This window comes from Epinephelus fuscoguttatus, linkage group LG17, assembly GCF_011397635.1.
Source record: "Epinephelus fuscoguttatus linkage group LG17, E.fuscoguttatus.final_Chr_v1".
Classification (NCBI taxonomy): Eukaryota; Metazoa; Chordata; class Actinopteri; order Perciformes; family Serranidae; genus Epinephelus; species Epinephelus fuscoguttatus.
Window position 1 is genome coordinate 13,846,564 of NC_064768.1, and position 24,722 is coordinate 13,871,285.

Sequence of the window (24,722 nt, forward strand, 5' to 3'; positions counted from 1 at the left end):
TCATACAGTTGCTTAAACTGTGTGCCACCATGCACATACTTGGCCAACTAGTTTTGCAGGTCTGCTCTTGTACGCTATGTCTTATAAAACACACCTTAAAAGCTTGCCTGCCTCATCTCTTCGTACTCTCTTTCTCTAACCTACAAAAAGGCCTCAGACTGTTAAATATCCAGTGTGTTTTGGCCTTAGTGATCAAATTGTCCTGCTGTGTCTATGTTTTAGGCTTCTGGAAGAGTGCTGCTGCAATTAGCAATCAAAAAATACTTGTAATAAAACACAAAGGAAACCTACTCATTTGGCAATGTTTAAGATTTTTATTGTTTTGGTTTCAACTTAGTTATGATCATTGTTTCCCCTAAAAGGCACAAGCCTTCCTTTCCTGCGGAAACTTTTGCGATGGGTTTTAATCAGCATAAGCCAGTCCTTGAGTAGAGAGCTCTGCCTCAGAGAAGACGGTGCTGGGTGGCAGGGAAGAAAAAGGGATGGGACGGACCACTGCTGCTGAGACATGACTCTTTGTTGGACGTCCTGCATGAGAATTCATTTCTTCTTCTCGGCCTTCTGTGCAGACTTGGTGACCTTTCCACCAGAGGCTGCCTTCTTATCGACGGACTTGATGACACCGACGGCCACAGTCTGCCTCATGTCACGCACAGCGAAGCGACCTGAGAGGAGGAGATGGACAAGAAAAATGAGAAACAGAGAGGTCAATGAGAGGCTGAAAAGATGCCATAAACATGTGTCTTCTCTGTGTTTAAAGTGAAGCTTATAGATGATGAATATACAGTGCATATTATGCTAAAGATCTTTGTAATTAAGCTCATAAATACTAGAAGCAAAGTAAATAAAACACTTGTTGATAACGTGTTGTCAATTTGTCTTAATCTTCAGCCTTGTTAATTATAAATAATAATTAAAAGGTTATAATACTAAAATAAAGTTTCTTTCCTCTGTGAAAGTGATATTGAAATAAAAGATGTGACATTTTCACAGCACAATCTCAGTTGGCATTTGAGTCATAAGTTTTTCTCAATTGCATACACATGAGAAATTAAACTAATCACATAATTCTGAAAACTTGAAGCTCATGTATTAACAACAAGACTCCACTGCAGAGCTCTAAGCACAATCCCATTTTTTGAACTGTTGTACCTTAACTAGAAATTCTAAATCACATTTTTGCTAAACTCTAAGCACAAAGCATCATTTAACACATTTTATTAGACTGGCACACACGGGTCATCAAAATTTCACACCCTAATTTATGGGGTGCCGTTTGTAAAGTGTCTCATGCTGAAAATAACATCAACATTTTGCCACATTTAGCTTCAAACAATGTTTAAAAAAGTATTGTGATTTTTTTAACGTCACTTTTTACCACATTTACAGCAATATTTGTTAACTTAGAAATATATTAAATAGTTAAATCTAAATATTAAATGTGGCACCTAAATGTTAAATGTTAAATCTAAATATCAAATCTAAATCTAAATGCTAAATCTAAATCTAAATCTAAATGTTAAATCTAAATATTAAATCTAAATCTAAATGCTAAATCTAAATCTAAATATTAAATCTAAATCTAAATGCTAAATATAAATATAAATATAAATGTTAAATCTAAATATTAAATCTAAATCTAAATCTAAATGTTAAATCTAAATGTTTTGGGTGAAACTAAATATTTAGCTAATATGCAAATTCACACTGCCGGTCACCGGAAGTACCAAAATAAAAGCTCAGACTGTTTATAGAATCAAATAACGAATTAAAACCAACTTATCGGGGGAAATGGACACTTGAACATACATTAGCGTGATAATAACTACCTAAAATAACAAGAAACGTGTTTGGAGAAATTTTATTTGATGTGTACTTTGAGCTGTTAGTGTCCCTTCTGAGGGAATCACCTTGTTGTTTACAAATACTTCCAGGTAGAAAACCAGCGGAGTTTAGCAACATATATATATGCACATCTCACGTTTTTCACGTCACTGTATCACCGTTTAGACTAATCTGGTGTTTGTAAAGCCTATAAACACTATGACTGAACAAACATTACTATCACGGTCTGAAATTAATAACATGGTTATCGTAGATTAGCGGGCTAACTGTTAGCTGTTAGCCCGTTAGCGATCTGTAATGACTCATTAACTCTAACGGTCCGTTAAGAAAATATTTTTTCCAGCGGATGTCTTAGTTACAACATGATTGAGCTAACTGGAGTAGTTTAATGTCGTATCCGACAATGGGAGACATTTAACAGATGACGTCCTGATAGCTTTGCTGCTGCTGCGGCCACTGGTGCTTTCTAGACATCGTGATTTCCCAAAACTGAATAAATACCACACATCGCAACACAAAACTGCTTTGCTAGCTCAATCATGTTGTAACTAAGACATCCGCTGGAAAAAAATATTTTTTTCACGGACCGTTTAAGAGTTAATGAGTCATTACAGACACTGCTAACGGTGCTAAGAGCTAAGGGTTGTTAGCTTAGCTTAAGTTGTTAGTCCCTCCGAAGGGACACTAACAACTCAAAGTACACGTCAAATAAAATTTCTTCAAACACGTTTCTTGTTATTTTAGGTAGTTATTATCACGCTAATGTATGTTCAAGTGTCCATTTCCCCCGATAAGTTGGTTTTAATTCGTTATTTGATTCTATAAACAGTCTGACCATCTCGAGCTTTTATTTTGGTACTTCCGGTGACCGGCAGTGTGAATTTGCATATTAGCTAAATATTTAGTTTCACCCAAAACATTTAGATTTAACATTTAGATTTAGATTTAGATTTAATATTTAGATTTAACATTTATATTTATATTTATATTTAGCATTTAGATTTAACATTTAGATTTAAATTTAGATTTAATATTTAGATTTAGATTTAGCATTTAGATTTAGATTTAATATTTAGATTTAGATTTAGATTTAGTATTTAGATTTAGATTTAATATTTAGATTTAACATTTAACATTTAGGTGCCACATTTAATATTTAGATTTAACTTTTTAATATATTTCTAAGTTAACAAATATTGCTGTAAATGTGGTAAAAGGTGACGTTAAAAAAATCACAATACTTTTTTAAACATTGTTTGAAGCTAAATGTGGCAAAATGTTGATGTTATTTTCAGCGTGAGACACTTTACAAACGGCACCCCATACTAATTACCCCTTGGTCTGACTCCAACTCAAACACGCTCAAACACTATATAAAGATAAAGAAATACACAATTTTATACATCTGAATATTTAACATGGCCTCATAAAGCCAAAACATATGTAGCAGTATTTTGATTGTTATTTCGCGTGTTTTGAGTGCAGCAATTTGTTTTTTGCAAAAGATTTGGAGTTTTGACAAAATGGCTAAGTTTTGTGTTAAGAATTTTGAAAAATGTAGCTATACTTTGAGGAAATGTGTTTAAACAAATGGGAAAACTGTAAATACACATCTGGAATTAGGTCTTTGGTTTTTAACTGTGTGCTTTTCTAATGCAAGACAAGGCTGTGTAGCTATATATATATATATATATATATATATATATATATATATATATATATATATATATATATATATGTATGTATGTGTGTGTGTGTGTGTGTGTGTGTGTGTGTGTGTGTGTGTGTGTGTGTATGTTTTTGTCCTTCTAGCTCTGTTTTTGGTCTCCACCACCTCCTGAGGGAAATATCTGATTTTTTTGCTGCTAAATGCTCCACTGTGTTCACCAGCTAGTCACTAAAGCATGTTTTCTGCTTCTTGGGGTTAGCATAGTGCGGACAGTGGTTTTGCACAATTGCAACTTAGGCAAGGGTGTGAGCTCGAGCCACGCACCTCCACGATTTTGTTGTGTTGGCCCCCATGGCTAAGAGAATTGGAGGCCAACATAACTGTACTTAACAGGCTGTAGTGCTCTCATTTTTTAAGCAACACTACAGTGGGGTTTATCAGAGGTTTATTTCTAACAGCTGCCTGCAGTTCATGTAGGGGCCAGACAACCAAAACTATTGGCTGTAAAGTACTAAAACAGACAGTAGAAGCAGACAAGGAAGCTGCACAGTTGGGTGATAAATTCTATGTGGGACTGTAGGTTTTATGCATAGTCATGCTAAGATATTGATTATTGCAGCTCTTTTCACAGCAGACATTTTGACTTATGATAGCAGCTGTAACTGCGCCTTAAAACCTGCACACCAAAATAGAGTGAACCATTATTATTATCAGTCACAGCTGTCCTGCTATGTCATGTCAAAATGTCTGCTATGGAAAAAAAGGTCTGTAAAGACCAACAACAAAAAGGGGAAACAGTTCTTCACTCACCCAGTGGAGGATACTGGGAGAAGCTCTCAACACACATGGGTTTTCCAGGCACCATGGTGATGATGGCGGCGTCTCCAGATTTGAGAGCCTTGGGGTTGTCCTCAAGCTTCTTGCCGGAACGACGGTCGATCTTCTCCTTGAGCTCGCTGAACTTGCAAGCAATGTGAGCGGTGTGGCAGTCCAGCACAGGGGCATAACCTTGGGCGATCTGACCGGGGTGGTTCAGGATGATTACCTGCAGAGGGAGAGAAAATGGAGGGAGGTCAAAAGAGCAACATCTCAGGATGTGGACTGGTTGTTGCTGGATACCACTGAGTTATACAACAGTGCTTTACAGCCTTCGTGTGTTGGTGACGATAAAGTCATGTGACTGTGCTGTAGTTTGTTTATAGCCTAATGTTAGTTATTTACGTCTGACCATGGCATTTTTCCTTCAAAAATATAATATCATAGAGGTGGTGTTAATTTGTCAAGATTATCTTATTGAACAAAACATTTATCATAAACTTTTATTTGCCACGGAGGTTATTTTCCATAGTAATCCAAAATCCAATGGAAAAATCCCACTGGCTTTCTGCCAAGGGAACCAGTGCCATGCCAACTTTCAGGTTTGCCTACAATAAGTATTATCCCTGCAGCTCTCTATTCTACCACAACAGTAGATGGAGGTCAACTCACTGCTGTGTGGTCTAACAGGAATGTTAAATAGTGTTGTTCAACGTCCACTCTGCTGTGGAATGGTAGCCTTAACTGAAGGGGAAATACACTCACAGAAATAGTTAAGCACACTTAAAAGTAGTGACAGATGATGATGGTGATAAAACTTGGTGATGTCATAGGTATTAAGTCAGCTCCATTGACAATAAATTGGGAAAAATGTTATGAACTAAATTACTGTGACGTTGCACTTACAACAACAATCCCTTTCGGGTAGACTGGCACTTAAATTGTGGAGATATGTTAAAGTGACACACTTGTTTATTTCTGTGGTCATTTTTAGCCATAACTGTTTGTGTAAATATAATTATACACAGTGGTCCAACCTATCTGATATTTGTTTCCGTGTTTGATAAACCAAATCTACCAACATGAAAGCTAAACAATGTACTGCTGTGGACGGGGGCAACAACAAAATGTATTTTGGCAAGCTAAAAAAAAAAATCAATATCAGTTTATCTGTGCGCTAAATTTTTAATTAGGGTCCGGGCAGCTAAGCTGCCAGGACACTATTGTAATCCTAGGTATTCTTCTTCTTCTTCTTCTTCTTTCTTCTTCCGAGGAAATCATACTTCAATGGGTGAAAACTCACCAAACTTTGCACAAAGGTCCAGTCTCATGCCAGATATCCTCAGCTGTAAACTCAAGCCAATAGTCCTGATGGTGGCGCTACAGCAAACGTCTAAAGTTCAAAACTTTGAAAATTCATAACAAATTAACCATACGTGCTACAACTTCACAACTTTCATCAAACTATAGCCCCAATACTGAATAAACCTGCTACAGAGCATCTTCAGACTGTCCTACAAAAACTGTTTCTCAGATTTTTGATTTATCAAAAATTGAGCCTACAGTGCATCAAAATGTTTGACTGTAAACGGTACTGTAAACATATACATGCAAATTATTGCTAAATAAATCTTCAATGTTCATGAAAAAAATGACAAAATTCTAGAGTCATGGTAGATGATGTGTGGCAAATCAGAATTCAGAATTTTATCTCAAAACTGAATTTTTGACAGCATTTTGAATTTTGCTCTAATGTGAACAATTGGAGTCAATGTAAAAATGGCAATTTTAAACATCAGTTTTTCACTTATGGAGGCAATCAATTATTGTTACGAACAAATTACCAACATCTCCATGCTGTCTAGATGCAATATGTGTATTTTCAGATTTTTGTCTTAATAACTGAATTTTTTACAGTGGTTTCAAATCTGCCTTTCCATGCACGGATGGCTGCTTTCCTACACAACAGTGAATGACTTACTCAATTTGTGAAGCCACTGTTGAGTTGCTACTTGCCAATTAGCTCAGAGCGGTAGATGACTGTCTTAGTTTCCAGAGGTTGCGGATTCATGTCTCAACTGGTGCAGAATCCACATTGTAATGTAACCATCTTCTTGTGCTCCAGCTTATTGCTTAAAATTGCCTGAGTGTGACTGATCACTGTGCAGCATCTTCATGTCTTTTTTCTGCTAGAAAATCTGCCTTCTCATGCTTGAAAATAAACCAAACTTTGCACAAAGATCCAGTGTCAATACTTCAGTGTGAAACCATCTGAGGCTTCTCACTTTGCACATATTTCAACTAGTTAAACATCAGTTTTTCACTTATGAAGCAATCAATCATTGTTAAAATAAATTACCAACATCTCCATGCTGTCTAGATGCAATATGTGTATTTTCAGATTTTTGTTTTCGATAACTGAATTTTTTACAGTGGTTTGAAATCTGCTTTTCCATGCATGGACGGCTGCTAAACCTGCACGCCTGACTTTGTTTCACAGTTTGTGAAGCTACACATGAATTGTCACTGACTAATTAGCTCAGTGAGATAGAAATTGATCCATAGTCTCAGAGGTTTTGAGTTCAAGCCTCAGCTGATGAAAAAGGCAGATTGTGTTGCTAAATTCCTAAATGTCTTCCAATTCTTCTGCTTGTTGCTCAGAATTGCATAAAAATGCCTGGACCCGACCCATCACTGCGCAGCACCTTTAATATTTTCTTTGCCTTGCCCTACAAGGCACCAGTCAACTAGCAACTTGCCTGTTTTGCAAAGTAAAATTACTGTTTATGTCAATGGCATCTGGTGGCTTTAAGATAAATGCTTCCCCATCAGAAACATAAAGCATTTAAATATTCTAAATCTAGTATACACAAACTGATTTGGATTTTTTGGGTGGGACTTTTTAAGTGGCAAAAACTAATCAATTGAGGCAGTATTTGCTCACCACTGTTTCATTTAATGGATGTGACGCAGGGATTTTCTACCCAGAAGTTGTTGTGATCAGACATTGTGATTCAATCTATAGATCACACTGTTCTGTTCTGTTCCATTCATGAACTAAGAACAGTATCACAGGATAAAGCTCAAGTCGTTATAAAAAAGAAAATAAACATTCTGTGGGTCCACAAAATCAGGCTCCCACTCCCTGTCTATGGAGCAGCCATAGACTTTATACTTGACGACATCACAAGTTTGAGACCAATCTCTCTGGTTTCTGGCTTTGAGAGGGAGAAGTTAAGTTAAGTTTAGTTAAGAATATTTATTGACCTTTCTTAGGTCATGGAAATGCCATATTGGAATTCCTAATTTAGGTGGTGTTCCCCTTTAACTTCAACCAGTCAATTTCTGGTGAGATATCTGTGCTTTGGGGCACCCACTAGCTCACCTGGTAGGGCAGGTGCCCCATGTACAATGGCTACGTCCTTGCTGCTGTTAGAAACAAGTAGATTTCAGTTCACAAGAGAAAAGCAGGTTTGTCTGACAGAAAGACTCTGGGAATTTGGTTTAAAAACACAAGAAAGTAACATTATTTTTTTTTTGGCATTTATTGTTTAGGCTAATAAGTAAAAAAAAAAAACACCAATTATGTCTGGTGTGTTCTAGTTTGGGTCTGCATCTCCTTTGTGTAAAATCACTGGGAGATAAAAATGAGCACACTTATGTTATGTAAATACAAACATTCCTTCTTTTTTTTATTTACGTCTTTTCCTGAGACTCACCTGGGCGGTGAAGTTGTCAGCTGCCATGGGTGGGTCGTTCTTGCTGTCGCCGGCCACATTTCCACGGCGGATCTCCTTGACTGACACATTCTTGATGTTGAAGCCGACGTTGTCACCGGGGAGAGCTTCAGTCAGAGATTCATGGTGCATCTCCACAGACTTCACCTCAGTGGTCAGGTTGGGGGGAGCAAAGGTGACGACCATACCGGGCTTCAGGATACCGGTCTCAACACGGCCGACAGGGACGGTTCCAATACCTGAGAGAGTGGGAAGAAACAAGTTTCTAGTACGCTTTTCAGTTCGCTTCAGAATTAGAGAACTTAAAAATTAGGAGACACAAAAGCAAGGTTTATTTTTTTCAAACACAACAATAAAGGCTTCTAACAGCTGTAAATAAAAGTCTCAATGAACATCTCATAAGTGTTTCTCTGCAGTCATCTCTTGGATATATCATCTGCGATTTCACAACATTTGAAACGTCATAGACCTGATCCTGCTACAAAGAAGAGTAACACAATGGTATTTATTATGTGTTGGGTGTGGGTACAGGTGTAGTTTAAGTTAGCATTATCCAGTACATCCAGTTTGACCTCCCTGGCACTATCTTGTCTGAGCAAGTTGGAAAAAACTGTCTGGATGCGCTCCAAGAACATGTCCCTGAACAGGTATCAGAGGCTGAGTCTACGGTGTGATGAAACAACAGTCTCCAATTACACCACAAGCTGCTGTTGCTAGTTAGTGCAACTTTCAGGATTTCAGGTGAGTACCTCGACTCTGTGCCTCTGTGTTTGGTTTTTGATATTGTGCCTGTGTTTTGGATCCAAGTTTTGCTTTATTATTAGTTTGCATTGACTCAGGTGTTGAAGTGTTGGTCGCCACCCATTTTTGTTTTGATGGGTAAATTAACCCCTTGTCAGATATGAGACACGTGACACTGTAGGCTTCATCTATGTGTTAAAGTAATGGCTTTTTGTCATTTTGGCATTTTACTTTCGAGCATTAATACCGAAATTCCTCACACTTTCATTCAGACATAACTAGACAGAGTTATAGAGCATAAGCGCTTGCATTATATTTGGCATCCCTGGTAGGGAGTGGCACTGCTGGAGAGCTATGGAGGGAGAGGAATGTATTCTGCTCTGTCACAGACTGAGATCATTTAAAAGCTTTTTTTATCCTTAATTTCTGATCATCTTGAGCAAGTGAGAGGCTCACCCTATATCTTACAGTAAGACTACTACTACTTTCCATCAGTTTCATTCATTACAGAGAGAGTTGTGCTGCTGCTTTTATAATGTCCAACATGAGCGTAAATCAGGACTTGGATTTATGCTGGTTGGTTTATTATGGTGACTGTACAAGTGGTTTTGTCCTTGCAGTGAAAGAGGTAGAAAATCTTGCATAGACTGATTTGATGTAGAGATTCTCGTTCTCAGCGCTTCTTGGTTATTGAGTAGACACGCCTTTTGGGCTACTTTGCTTCTATTAAATTCATCTTTCAGACTAGAGGAAAGAAAACGTCCAAAATACATATTTAAGTGTTTGACATTTGACATTTTATACAAAATATATTTAATTGAATAATGCATCATTTGCATGTTTTAACAAAAAATGTCAGAAAACTTGTACTATAAATAATAATTGTAGTTCAAGATTTTCACCAATCGTGTCTAATTTGCAGTGTGAAAATGTAGGGAATTTTACTATACACAGCTTTAAATGATATTTTCTCAAAATGTTTTTCTAATCAAACTCTGAGCCAAAAATTTTCACTTCAGTAGCTTTTACATACATTTAACCTTCCAGATGTATTCCTATCTATATTCTGTAGGTCTTTACAGGGGGTTTGTTCGAATATCATTCATAGTCTGATTTCTGTAACATTTCATTTTTCCAAAAACATGTAAAAACCTTTGACTGTAAGATGTCAACAAAATGAAATAAGAATTTTAAAATCTGGCTTTGTTCGGTGTTCACATTTCTGTTCTGGAAATGTATGCTTCATTTGCATATTAAAAAAGTCGCACCCATTTCCACATTAGACATTACGTGGCTTCCTTGTCCTTGTGGTGACGTGTTATGAGGTGACACTCCTTACCGCCAATTTTGTAGACATCCTGCAGGGGCAGGCGCAAGGGCTTGTCAGTGGGGCGGGAGGGGGGCAAGATGGAGTCCAGAGCCTCAAGCAGAGTAGTGCCACTAGCACCACCCTCCTTACGTTCAATCTTCCAACCCTTGAACCAGCTCATCTGAAGAGAAAGGAAAGTGATTACTTCTAAAGGAATTATTTGATGTTAAAATCCAAGAAATCCATGATATATAACCTTTTGACAGAAATGATTCAAATCTTGAGTTTCTGTTACAGATGAGTAATGGACTGATTTAAAGGAATTCAGTGTGAAGCGGGGTCCAGGGACGTCCACAACTACAGTATGTTGACTTGAGCTTTCCATGTAATAAGTCCCTCACCTTGTCACTGGCCTCCAGCATGTTGTCTCCATGCCACCCAGAGATGGGCACAAAGGCAACAGTGGCGGGGTTGTAGCCAATCTTCTTGATGTAGGCGCTAACTTCCTTGGTGATCTCCTCAAAACGCTTCTGGCTGTAAGGGGGCTCAGTGGAGTCCATCTTGTTGACTCCAACAATGAGCTGCTTCACACCCAGAGTGTAGGCCAGCAGAGCGTGTTCACGGGTCTGTCCGTTCTTGGAGATACCAGCCTCGAACTCACCGACACCGGCAGCCACGATCAGCACGGCGCAGTCAGCCTGAACAGGAAGAAATTTTGTGGAACATGCTTATTTTATGCATCAAGTATAAAGTGATGAGCCCGTAGACAACAAGTTAAAACTAGAGCCTTTACCTGAGAGGTACCAGTGATCATGTTCTTGATGAAGTCCCTGTGTCCAGGGGCATCAATGATGGTCACGTAGTACTTGCTGGTTTCAAACTTCCACAGAGCGATGTCAATAGTGATACCACGCTCACGCTCGGCCTTCAGTTTGTCCAGCACCCAGGCATACTTGAAGGAGCCCTTGCCCATCTGTTGTGGTTAATAGAACACAATAAGAGCAGGAAATTAAATGAGTCAAAAGTAAGAATCAGCCAGAGAAGTTTAACTTGAGTTTTGTTTGTTTGTTTTTAAGTAACATCATGCCTCATCACAATGGCAAAATTGTAAAACTCTTGCAGGTCTCTATTGAAAATTGCTTCCTAATAGACCTGAGAAAACGGAGATTTCTGTTAATTACAGTTAGATTTAGTAATGTAATGGAAATGTAATGGGACAAATTTAAAGAAACTAATGAGACTTATCACCTTGTTAACCCAAGATATACGAAATGTCACCCACTGCCCTGCCCGCTATTGTCCAAGCACAGCTGCTAAATAGGCGCTCACTAAAAAATATCACAGAGACAGTGAATTTAATCCTTTAGGCTGACTTTAAGTACCAACACCATATCAATATTCTTATTTTAGATACCTTTGTTTGGGGAAGATAGACATGTTTTAGCCCCTTGTTCATTTAATAAAATATGCCAAAATGAATTAGTGTCAAATAAAGGTATTTCACTAAGTAAAATATATGTAAAGTGGGAAAAGTTTCCTGATATAGATCATGAAATATCTAACACTAAATGTGAACTTGACCAAGCATTCAATGGCAATTTTGACACATTTCAGTTAATATAGAAATATACCAAGCCCTACTTGTGATGCAGATTTTTTCTACTTTTCTATAATCATTTTTTTACACTGCTTGTCAATTCACCTCACTACTTTGTACACATTTTGTACAGTTACTTCAAAAGCATTGAGCTAATTTTCCACTTTCTGTGAAATGTGTTTTAAGCCTCTTAAAGAATGGATAGCTATATGGTTTGTTTTGGTCAAGTGTGTCTAAATAATATTGTCTAGTCTTTCTACTGATTATAATATTTACTAAATTAAGTACCTATTAAGGGATACTGACTGTGGTAACGTTTATCTCATTTTTGATTACTTGAGGCACATTTGTACTAGCTATATTAACTCTTGACACATTTTAACTTTTACATAAGCTAAATAATGTTTAGATTTTCACAGACATCTGCTGTATGTTACAGGGACAAGGGCAGTACATGTCTTTAAACAGTAGGTGGCACTTCTAACCAAGTAATATCAGTGAGCAGTTTCACCACACCCGTTTGTTCCCCCACATATCCAAAGATGATATTCAGCCTTCATAGTCTCACACAGTATATGCCCTTTAGTGTGATTTTTATTTATTGATATGTTAAACAGTGGTGGCGGTTCCTTAAACCTACCTCAGCGGCTTCCTTCTCGAACTTCTCGATGGTTCTCTTGTCGATTCCTCCGCACTTGTAGATCAGGTGGCCGGTGGTGGTAGACTTGCCGGAGTCGACATGGCCAATGACCACGATGTTGATGTGGATCTTTTCCTTTCCCATTTCGATGTACTGGTTACAAACATTAATAATGTTGACTGCAATATGTTATACATCAGGTTTAATGTTGTCTTCACACACCCAGCACACCGGATGGTTATTGTTGCAACGTTAATAATCAAGCGTTAGAGAGCTGCTGGCCTGTAAGTTACGTTAAAGAAATTATGAATATACGGGGACTGGTTTTGGTGACTAATTAATTCAAGTTAATCGTCTGTAAATAGCAACCCCCCAGGCAAGGTCTTTTTGACACCAGCTGAATCCAAAAATCAGTTGAGAGAACAGCCTTATGTTTGATATGATTTGGGATTAATGGAGACCTTGATATAATTGCGGCATAAGCGGCCGTTAGCTAACATTAGCTAAGTATTAAACCCAGCATGATAAATATACATGTATCCGTGTAGTAGACGCTAATACACATTTAAAATGGCGTTACTGACTCCAACTTAAAGATATTCGACATATTGGAATCTTTTCCGCAACTGTCATTTTCGGTGCTCGTTCACGACACCGGAAAGGCGACTCTGATGAGTCACGCGCCATGTGCTCGATACCGGCTCCATATCGGCCTCCATGTTGCAGAGCCGCCATGTTACCCACTAATGCAAGCGCGCGCGCGCACAAACACCATACAGCATTGGGGTGGAAGGGTGCGCGTTCACGACGGTAGACAGAGAGGACTACCATGACTGGCAGAAAGAAATCTGGCAGCTCATTTCTGGCTCAAGGTGCCTATAAAGCTATTCATTTTCTTTTTTACTATCAGTATATTACATCCCCGTTGAGAGAAAGTCGATTTGTTCACCACATGCTATACAAGGTTTGGATAAGATATTCAAGGTGAGCTGGCATGTTTTCCCCCCCTTGTGTGTTATGCTGCTATAATGGTTAAAATTGTCAAGCAGGATTTGATTCATAGTCTAGATTCTGACTGGTAGTCTCTCAGGCTGACATAACCTGATTCTAAAGCCCCTGCTCTGAATAAAATATCAGCTCCTGGTTATGAGCATGCATATTTAGATTTCAGCTGTAAGCATTATTAAAAGACATTTCACTAACCTGTGCCCAGCAAGTATCAAGACGTCCACTGACTTAGAGCGGAGGAAAAAAGGACAGAATGTGATCAGTCCTGAGATTTTATACTGAAGCAGAAGAGAGGGAGGGCTGTGCATGCTCTTGTTGCCGTCAGTCTAGAGTGAGGGGTGCTATTGGCTAGGGTGGCATAACTCCTATCGAGGCGATTGGACGACAAATGCATCACTGGACAGATAGCATGGTCAAAAACAGCTGCAACACAGAGAGGCTCGCCTGTGACAGCCAAAAACTACCAACTGCGACACAGTGAAGGACAGACAAGCCAATTTCAATTTTTTCAAAGACATTTATTTTATTAGTTACCAGCAGCTTCTTTCCAATTAAATTTGTGGCATTTTAACAACATTTTGAACTTAAACTTAACTGAGAAGAGGCACCGTCATGTGATTCAGGTAAGTGACAATGCCACGGAGTTCTTTTTTCCTGCGAAAACTTTTGCGATGGGTTTTAATCAGCATAAGCCAGTCCTTGAGTAGAGAGCTCTGCCACAGAGAAGATGATCCAGGGTGAGGGCAAGAGAGAGGAGAAGAGGTGGCCCGCTGCTGCCGGCACACATCTTGTTGCTGGATGTCCTGCATGACCATTCATTTCTTCTTCTGGGCCTTCTCTGCAGCCTTGGTTGTCTTTCCACTTACTTCCTTGGTCTCAACAGCCTTGATGACACCGACGGCTACGGTCTGTCTCATGTCACGCACAGCAAAACGACCTGGGATAGGAGTAGACTGTTAGTAACTGCATGTCTGCACTTGATCATACACTCTGATTTTAAATTTTATCAAGCATTTCTGAATTGAGTATTTACAATGGGCTTTTAAGTACATACCGAGGGGAGGATAGTTGGAGAAGGGCTCCACAACCATGGGCTTCTGTGGGATCAGTTTGACAATGGCGGCATCTCCAGACTTGACAAACTTGGGCTGGTCCTCAAGCTTCTTGCCAGAACGACGGTCGATCTTCTCAATGAGCTCGCTGAACTTGCAGGCAATGTGAGCGGTGTGGCAATCCAGCACTGGGGCATAGCCAGCATTAATCTGACCAGGGTGGTTCAGGATGATGACCTGTGGACATTTAGAAATAGAACTCAATTAAACCCTAATTGGAACTTGAAGCTATCCTTTTCGCGCTTTAAGCTATTCAAGTTGTCAGTACAAACCTGGGCATTGAAGTTGTCAGCTCCCTTGGGTGGGTCATTCTTGCTGTCACCAGCCACATATCCACGACGGATTTCCTTGACCGACACGTTCTTGATGTTGAAGCCAACGTTGTCACCAGGGACAGCTTCAGGCAGAGACTCATGGTGCATCTCCACAGACTTCACCTCAGTGGTCAGGTTGCATGGAGCGAAGGTGACGACCGTACCGGGCTTCAGGACACCAGTCTCAACACGGCCGACAGGGACAGTTCCAATACCTGAGCAAAAAAAATTGGTTTAATTACCTAATACCTTACCGTTAAAAAAAAACGCTATACATAAAAGTAATAACTAATTTCTTTGTCTTACTAATTAATACTTTTCAAATAGTACCTCCGATTTTGTAGACATCCTGCAGGGGCAGACGCAGGGGCTTGTCAGTGGGGCGGGAGGGAGGCAGGATGGCATCAAGAGCCTCCAGCAGTGTTGTTCCATTGGCATTGCCCTCCTTGCGCTCAATCTTCCATCCCTTGAACCAGTTCATCTACAGACAGATTCAGAGTAAGACAATCAGTCCATTTCTAATCCATCATGTCAACAAGTTGAGCACCACTAGGTAAAATTTCCTTACCTTGTCACTGGCCTCCAGCATGTTGTCTCCGTGCCATCCAGAGATGGGCACAAAGGCCACGGTGGCGGGGTTGTAGCCGATCTTCTTGATGTAGGTGCTCACTTCCTTCTGAATCTCTTCAAAACGGGCCTGGCTGTAAGGGGGCTCAGTGGAGTCCATCTTGTTGACTCCAACGATGAGCTGCTTCACACCAAGGGTGAAGGCCAGCAGGGCGTGCTCACGGGTCTGTCCATTCTTGGAGATACCAGCCTCAAACTCACCAACGCCAGCAGCCACAATCAGCACGGCGCAGTCAGCCTAAAAATCAAAAATTAGAGATGTATTTAAATTTTTAGTACACTACCAACATGCAAATGTGGTTCAAACTTTGAGCTTGCAGTTTATTGACATGAGCACTTACCTGAGAGGTACCAGTGATCATGTTCTTGATGAAGTCCCTGTGTCCAGGGGCATCAATGATGGTCACGTAGTACTTGCTGGTCTCAAACTTCCACAGAGCGATGTCAATGGTGATACCACGCTCACGCTCGGCCTTCAGTTTGTCCAGCACCCAGGCATACTTGAAGGAGCCCTTGCCCATCTATGGAAAGTTTACATAGCTCATTAATAATAAAATATTAATCATTTACTGCTCAAAAACAGATATGTAGGACAAAGAACCATCTATGGACTTTGATGCAAGACCAGATGTACATATAAAAGTCTTCAGTTACACCAATTTTATTTCTGCATGTATTCTGTAGATGTTTGGGAGCTTAATTTGAGTCACACAAGTGGTCATGTAAAATTTTTAACACTTAACACACTTAGCATGCCAGCTTCAAGGGCAAGAGACTGTACATAAACTAAACAACATTAATGCCTCACTGTTTGTTTGATATCACCTGTAGGTTACAGCATTTTTTTTAAATAACGTATTTAATTTTTTGTCTTCGTACAAAAGCCTGAGGCCTTCACTAGCTAAAGTGCACTGTCACCATCAACGCTGCTCTCATTAAGCCCCACCCCTACGTGCGCGCACACTGTTGCTACATTCTCGTGCCGGGCAGCAGCCAGGGCTCAGAGTGGGCACGCTGACGCCGCCATCTTGGCTCTTGGCTGTAACGGTTATAAAGATAAAGACCAAAAAACCTGCTCACCTCAGCGGCTTCCTTCTCGAACTTCTCGATGGTTCTCTTGTCGATTCCTCCGCACTTGTAGATCAGGTGGCCGGTAGAGGTGGACTTGCCGGAGTCGACATGGCCAATGACCACGATGTTGATGTGGATCTTTTCCTTTCCCATTGTTGTAGTTTCTACCAAGAATTTAAAAAAAAAAAAAAAAAAAAGACCGTTAGCTCTAATTTTAAAGCACGCCATAGTGATTGGTTAACTTATCATTAAACACACAGGGCGGAGATGTAACGGTAACCGAACTGTGACTTCTCGGGCCCAGAATAGTATTAACAACACTCTGGTGATAGTTTAAAGCAGTTAGGGTGGCTTATTAAAATACATATAGAATAAAAATCTGTTACAATTAATTGCCATTTTTAATCGTTAGTAAAAATATAACGGTACGGGGTATGAGCCGCTAACAGGCGGCGGCTGCTAGGCCTCACTCGGCCACAAGCCAGACGAGACACGTGTTAACTCCGTGGGCCACGTCGTATAAAGTTACAAAGATTGCCAAATATTCTGGAGCTATTTTGTCCAGACTCCCGCCGGCTGTCGTTGGATAGTACATGCAGTTGTTCTACGGATGGAGAAAGAAGAAACGCCATTCCAGCATCCTCGGCTCTCCGGTTTCCAGCCCCCCTTCTTTGTTCCTCTCCCCCTCCACATTCTCTCCTCCCTCACAAACCGCTTTTGTTAAAAACTTAGTGTAAGCTAAAACTCAACACACAAAAGACGCTGACATCGACCGAGTTGCCAAAGGAAAAGTTTGTAAATGAGTTAGCGATGCTATAAATGTTCAATGCTAATTCGTTCACACACAAAAATCCACAGGTCTGCGTGAAGTTACATAACCGAAAAGGCAAAGTTTTGGATAAAAAAAAAGACTCAATGTTCTGGGAGAGAACTCCCAGCTAAATTAAATCACATATCACAGACTGTTAAAAGTCGGTGTCGCGTACACTCTCTAACCGTATAAATCAAAGTTGAACTTACCGGTGTTTCTGGATTTTCACGGCCAAAGCTGCTGCCCCTAGCCAGGTAACAGAAAGAGGAAGACAAGGGTTGGACTGGGGGTTTTATACTGAATGGGAGGCGGCCTGACTTCCCGTCGCCCTCCTCGGTGCAGACCCCGCAAATCACACACATTCCTGCAAAAAACGTCAGCACGCCACCGGATGAACCGCCTGAAACATGTATGATGTCTCACTGGGGAGTGTGCATTCTTGATCAGTACTGAAACTAACGATAGCAGAGACTGTACAGTGACAACAATAACAGAGAGCAGGGACAAAGTGTATAAGCACACAATGCAATCGTGTTGCTCAGCAGTTTTATAGTTATTTTACCGACAACTTTCATGGTTGTTTTGACTTCTAACATATTTTCCAGTCACCAACAAACTATAAATACATTATGTCATGCAGAAAAGATAAAATATTTACCAGAGATCGGTACCAATAATGTGTAGGACACAATAAATTTAACATTAAGTATAATTAAGTATGTAAGTTAAATAATGTTGGGACAGGGTATATTTTACACTGAAAAGTTGAAACATGCACAGATGCACAAATATTTCTCTATGAGACAAGTTATTCAGGGTTTGTTTATTCATCATTCACTGATTTTATGTTTGGTTGTGTAAACCTCAAACTCTGCACACAGGAAAGTGGACTTTCATAATTAATTTAAGAGAAATGCAAATAAATGACAATTTCAGACCATAACAGCACACATCTCCCCACCTGAATCCCCTCCCAACCACCCACTGGGAATTCTGGGACGACTCATCAGCCAGAAAACATTACCTAAATCTGAAATTTGCATTCAAACAGATCCCTGCCCTCTGAAAAAGATTAACTCATGCTGTTCTCAAGACACCTTTTCTTGTCAGTTGTTTGCAACAGACACACGGGTGTTTAATTAAATCAAACGTGATGTTTTCAGGGTGGAGACATAAAACACAAAAACTGATTGTTTAACATTGTGACGTCTCTCCTTATTATTAACTTCATTTTGATTTTAATCAGCTTATTCTCCTTTCAACCATTTGCAACATATAAAGGTGGCTAAGGTGTCTGCTTAATTATGTTTTACTTATCTGGGGAATATGTAGCCCACACAATCACACATGTATTTACATCTTAATGTCATCCACTGCATGTGAGTTATTAATCGCGTAAACCTAAGAAAAAGGCCTGGTTTGTCACTTGGATGCTACTCAGAGGTCAGGAGGTCAGATTGTGTTTCTTCCTCCATCACTGTGGCACAGTGCCTAATATAGAGGCAGCTGACATCCCCTGGCATACACACAAGCATATACAATCACACACACACACACACTCTCTAACTACACGCTTGACTTTCCCTCCAGTTCAGGTAACAGCCACTTCGATTTGGCAGCTGCTGCTTTCACTCAGCTGAGAGCAGAGCAACCACGAGGAGGAGGGAGCAGAGCGAGGGGGCCGAGAAGTGGGAAGGGAGGACGAGAGGCTAGCTGGGGAGAGGAGGGAGTCAATAAGTTGACTGAGATGTTTACAGCATTGTTAAAGTGAGTGTAAAATGACCACAAGTGTGGTTTCCTCTGCTGGGGTTAGAAGGGACATTCAAGTTATTATTTAATACTTTATTGTCAAATCGTTGTAAATAAATCCTTGATAAATGTCAGATAGATACACTGATTTTGTAGACAAACTAAATGTTTGCTTGATCAAAAATAGGTTCTGTTGTGTTTTAATTCACATTATGTAACAAATCTGTCATGGCAAGGCTATATGTGTATAACTACACTTAGTTGTCAATGTACAGCACAAAGCATGACGTCCTTTTCATATCTTCTGACTTGAGCAACTGCCATTCATAACCAGAGGCTTAAAAATGTAGCCTGAGCCAGTTTGAATTAGCATATAAAGTAAAAATGATGTAAAAAAGAGCAACACTGACACTCAAATATACATTTACAAGGTGTAGCTTTCAAGCTTTCCCAGCTTTTGATTTAATTTTGGAAGATGAGATAAAGCACCCATTTTCTATCAAATATGCAAGCCTAAAAGGTAGCTGACATTATTTGTGAACCATTACTGCAACTTTCTCTCAATTGCAGGCTTCATAGGAGGTGTCTTATTGCACGTACATTACACTAAACCAGCAGTATTTTTCAGTGACAGCTCTCACTGTGGGCCACAAAAATGTGGAAAGGCCTCTTTACCTGTTGGAAGCCTTATCTCTGGTGTTTAAGGTCTTTTCTGTGGTCTTAGGGTCTCAGTTGATGGAAAGCTGTAAAACATCCTCCCCGGGCCTAAACACCCTGTTAAAAGAAAATTACTGTCATTCAAACCTACCTGTAGGGCAGGGAAACGTGGTCTATTTCACCTCTCTGATTGATGCAGGTCAATTGTGTTGTTAAAGATAAGGAAGTGAAGACACAGAAAGGGAAACTGAGACAGTGAAGAAGTGACAGAAGTTTTCCAGCCAACAAAAGGTGAAACAAAGAAATATGGCAGAGGCCCACAGCTGAACTCAGTGTTCAGGGTGACACCGGATACCAAAGTACTTTACCTGTTTTAGTGTACTAGTAGTATTGTTGACAATGATATAATACAATTATTAAATATAGTTATAATGATTTTACATATATTAGTAGTAGTAATAGTGTAAATTTAATTTAGTAATTATTGATTCATTAATTAATCACTTCAGTCTCGCAGCCGGTAAAGTTGAAGATCCTTTTAATTACCTTACATACAGCTGAGTAGCTTGTGAACCTCATGGGATCAGTAGAGTCTTCGTCTATAATAATTAATTTATTTGTTGAATATATTTTGTATTTGTCATCTAAATCTACAAGGTAACTAGTGGCTTGAGTTATCTTATAAATGTAGTGAAGCAAAAGAGATTTGTGAAGACTAAAAGTAGAACGTAGCATAACAAGTTCCTCAAATGTATACTAAAGCACTGTACTGGGCTACATGTACTTCGTTATATTCCACAACTAAACACAGCATAACATCAACATGCTAATATAGTTACAATGACAATGTTAACATGCTCATGTTTACCAGGTGTAATGTTCACATTCTTGGGTAAGCTTGTGAGGATGCTAACATTTGCTAATTAGCACTAAACACAAAGAACAGCTGAGGCTGATGGGAATGCTATCAGTTTTGGAGGTATTTGGCCAATAACCAAAGTGCTGGACAAAATAAAACTTTGATCTGATGATGGCGCTAGATGAAAAGTCAGATGATCATCAAAGTTAATTTATCCAATGTGGGACATGAAGTCGACCAAGTTTCAAGGCAATCCAACCCATAGTTAATAAGACATTTCACTCAAAACCATGAATGAGATCCTCATAGTGGTGCTGGAGGTGAAGTCAGGGGATCATCTAAGTCATGACGACTTATCCTCTGGAGACCATGAGTGTGTCAAGAAATAGTTGTTGTGAAGAACTGACTGATTTCACTGATCAATGGTGAAAACACTCAAGCTAAAAACACACAGCTCTTCTGGTGAAGCCTCTAATAGTCTGATATCTGAACAGAGCAAAGCACAACAGCTGTGGTCTTCTTTCAGACACACTCACTACAGCAGGGTATGTGTGTGTGTATGTGTGTGTGTGTGTGTGTGTGTGCGCGCGCATGCGCACGAAAGGGAGAATGTGATTCAACTGGCAGACTGGCAGCACGTCACTGATGAGTCATTGGATATATTTGAGTGGTGGTTATAGCAACTAGAGAGATGTGAACAATTTAACTTCTGACTGAGAAAATCCTGTTATTTATTAGTATAGACAGATAGACAGATAGATAGATACATACATATACAGATACATAGATAGATAGATAGATAGATAGATAGATAGATAGATAGACACAGATAGATAGATACATAGACAGACAGACAGATAGATAGATAGATAGATAGATAGATAGATAGATAGATAGATAGATAGATAGATGGATAGATAGATCGTAGCAAAAGACTTTCATTTTGACAAAATAAAAGATATATACACCATAAATTGAGACACAGACAGACACAAATTGTTGCATCAAGTTCAGCTGAATGCAGCACATTAAGTGTTTGATGCTCTAAATTATCTGACAAAGGTACCACTTATCCCCCCATTCATATGTGTCCCCATGTGTTTAAAAGTAACCTATTCCCTATGTGAAGATGCTTATTCTGACTTGCAGTACTTGTATCTTTGACTTTTCTCTGTTTTATTGTGAACATCATGGACCAAAATACCAAGTTATTGCATCTGAAAACCTGCTTGGCAACAAACAAGATTCTGATTATTCTGCAAACAATTTCATGTGTTTATATTTCCTCCAATTCAGGTACAACGCCACTGAGGTCTGCCACTGATGTTGGGTAATGAGATCTGGCTCACAGTTCATCCCAAAGGTTTCTGATGGGGGCTGAGGTCAGGGCTCAGGATGTTCAGGAAGTTCTGCCCCACCAAACTGGGAAAGAACATGTCTTCATGGACCTGGCTGTTCTGCACAGGGGTACTGCCGTGTTGGAACAGGAAAGGGAGAATCAAAATTGTTGCTACAGAGTTTGTAGCAGACCGCTGTCTGAGGCACCTTGGAGGGGTCACAACATTGACCTGATGGGTTGTGAGATGACTGACAGGATGAGAAAGGAGACATAACCTGTAGAATGTAAGAAGGAAATCACACTTTGGCTGACATGGCAGACATATGCAGAGGGTGATGAGGGTTTCAAGTAGACATTACCCCCAAGCCAAGAGTGTTGGGAACCACTTCTATAATGTATAATAAAAATACCACTTGACATTTCCTTGTTTCAGGTGAACACTGGATACTCCCAGTTAAACTTAAAAGGGGAAAGCAAGCTTAGATGTCAGAAGTAGACATTACATCATTTAAGGGGTAATACATTACAGTATATCGACATATACAAATCATACACTCACTCATATACATACTTTAGAATCATTTCAAACCACAATCTTAGTGGGCAGCAGCATTAATTGGTACTTCAGAATTGTATTTCTCTGCCAGTTTTAAGACGTGACTTGGTGTCTGTGTGGGTGCAGAAAAAAAAGGCTATGACTGATTTTGATTGATGCCAACATTCACAAAATCCCACAGCACCGGTATTCATGTGCATACAGGCAAGAGTTTAACTCAATCTAAATGGCAATATCAGCACATTATATGCAAATACAATCTGAGCCACAGGGAGACAGTTAATGCAAATAAATCACATTTGCAACACACAGCCAGTTCCACAGCTCCTGCAGCTTCCTGGCCCACACTCCCCCCACGCTTCACACTTGCAAACAAAGTATTCCCTTTTGGTGTCCAGGCTATCGTCTGCAATTGTTTCACACCCTGAGTGTTAAGGAGACATGTTTATCACATGCATATCACAGCCTCCAGGGTATGATGAACCTTTTAGCTTCTACTTCAGGGGGTGCAGGAAATATCAATCCCCCACCTCTACTTTTGGTTGCAGCCTCAAGTCAGCCAGGGTAGAACTCTCCCTCTCTTTGTATTGTGTGATGTGAAATGTGGTTTTGTTATACTGAACAACACAAATAAACTTGACTCTACTTTTGTCAATGATTGTGAGTGTATGTTTTTCTGTTCCAAAAGCTTAGCAAGGGGTATTTTGAGTTTATTTAAACAGCTGAGCCTTGAAGAATTTAAATGTCATTAAAAAAGTATTTTTATCTTACACAAATGTGTATCCTGCTTCCAACAAAGGTGGTTTTCTGGTTCAGAACAAAAGTGTACAGTATCTTATTTTAAAAATCAGACTTGTTGATAATTTCTCTGATCTGTATGCCCAAGCATGTGGTAAAACAATAACACAAGAGAAAACTGAGGATAAAGGACAAAATAGTGGAAGAAAATTAACAGGACTTCCATGCAATAAAACCTAATTGAGAGAAATGACAAAAAATCAGTTAACATACACAAATATAACAGAGAAAATGGATTTAAATATCCCTGAAGGTATGCTTACAGGGGATACTGTTCTTAATCAGTGTTATTAGTACATGATAAATACCCTAAAGAGGACCCTAAATGATAAATAATCCTGGCTATGCAATGCTTTGTTCAGTAAATAGGTTATTCCCCCTGCAGCCAGTTTTACTTCCAAAATGTCTTACTTTATATTATCATATACACCTGGCTTTAGAGTTGTGGTAGTGACTCATGGATTTTAGATGTGAAAACAAGGAACAAATAAATGTGCTGATAGTGACACAACAGCCCTAATAAACCCTACAGACTGTCATCTATTTTTTCGACCCAAACAAACAAAGCTTTATATGAAAGAACAAACCATTTGTTAAAATTGAATACATTTAATACATAAAATATATCAGAGGAGAAGTTCGTTTTCTATGCGCAGAATATAGGCTCCACATCTCCCATTTATGTGTTTTCTGTTTTAATAATCTATTCTACATAAATGAAGTGAATACTTCCTCTCTAGCCCATACAGGACTGTCAAACAACCGCAATGTTATCATCAAAAAAATATTACAATGCTGGTGTGACCTAGCTTGCTTTAACATAATCTTTAACACAGATATAAGGTTATGAAACGCCAAGTAAAATTACAAATGCCACTATCTAGTTTATCAGTCGTGATAGGGCAAATGTAAGACAAATATCCACACCACAAACGCTTAAATCAGTGATATATACTAACGTTAATCATTGCCAATGCTATTAAGACGGCTAACGCTAGCTAGCTCTTACAAAGCCGGTTGTTTTGACGGTTAAGAATTAAACCAACATTAAAAAGTGAAATTGAGCCAGCTACGTGATAAAATAAACGGTATTAAAGAGGCGCCATTGTAGACAGAGAGACAAAGTGAAAATTTTCGTGGAGTTACTCTAATTCGTGGTTAGATATTTTGCTAAATGGTAAGAGGACGTGTGAATATCATGGAAATTGTGGGGGTGGCCATTCCCGTTACACCACACCGGCACCGTCACGAGAACATCCGGGTCATTGATCAAAAATCTGATGCAAGCTTCAACGTCATCCTGGTAACAAGAGCTACACCCTGTGATCAAACTGTGACACATATTTATACAGCAGGGGTGGAGAGGTATTCACAGTTTTTTTCTGAAGTTAGAGTAGCAGTACTACAAGGTAAAAATACTCACAAGGAAAAGTCATTCAAAGTGTCTAAGTATAAGCACATAAGCTT

General features: G+C 39.3%; 2 protein-coding genes and 1 long non-coding RNA gene across 3 annotated transcripts; 1 reads left to right on the plus strand and 2 right to left on the minus strand.

Moving 5' to 3' along the window:
- Positions 1-300: 300 nt before the first annotated feature.
- Positions 301-13,703, minus strand: LOC125905118 (elongation factor 1-alpha). Its single transcript, XM_049602991.1, has 8 exons — positions 13,558-13,703; positions 12,355-12,507; positions 10,911-11,090; positions 10,519-10,815; positions 10,148-10,298; positions 8,050-8,306; positions 4,325-4,559; positions 301-665 (listed from the first exon to the last, which is right to left on the minus strand). Exons 2-8 carry the CDS (start codon positions 12,496-12,498, stop codon positions 541-543), a joined length of 1,389 nt encoding a protein of 462 aa, XP_049458948.1. The 5' UTR covers positions 12,499-12,507; positions 13,558-13,703; the 3' UTR covers positions 301-540.
- Positions 8,313-23,112, plus strand: LOC125905132 (uncharacterized). Its single transcript, XR_007451623.1, has 3 exons — positions 8,313-8,808; positions 18,888-19,064; positions 21,859-23,112. It is a non-coding gene; the product is annotated as an uncharacterized LOC125905132 (long non-coding RNA).
- LOC125905121 (elongation factor 1-alpha) lies at positions 14,064-17,664 on the minus strand. The gene is made up of 8 exons (XM_049602994.1): positions 17,507-17,664; positions 16,496-16,650; positions 15,757-15,936; positions 15,357-15,653; positions 15,119-15,269; positions 14,747-15,003; positions 14,417-14,651; positions 14,064-14,299 (listed from the first exon to the last, which is right to left on the minus strand). Exons 2-8 carry the CDS (start codon positions 16,637-16,639, stop codon positions 14,178-14,180), a joined length of 1,386 nt encoding a protein of 461 aa, XP_049458951.1. The 5' UTR covers positions 16,640-16,650; positions 17,507-17,664; the 3' UTR covers positions 14,064-14,177.
- Positions 23,113-24,722: the final 1,610 nt, after the last annotated feature.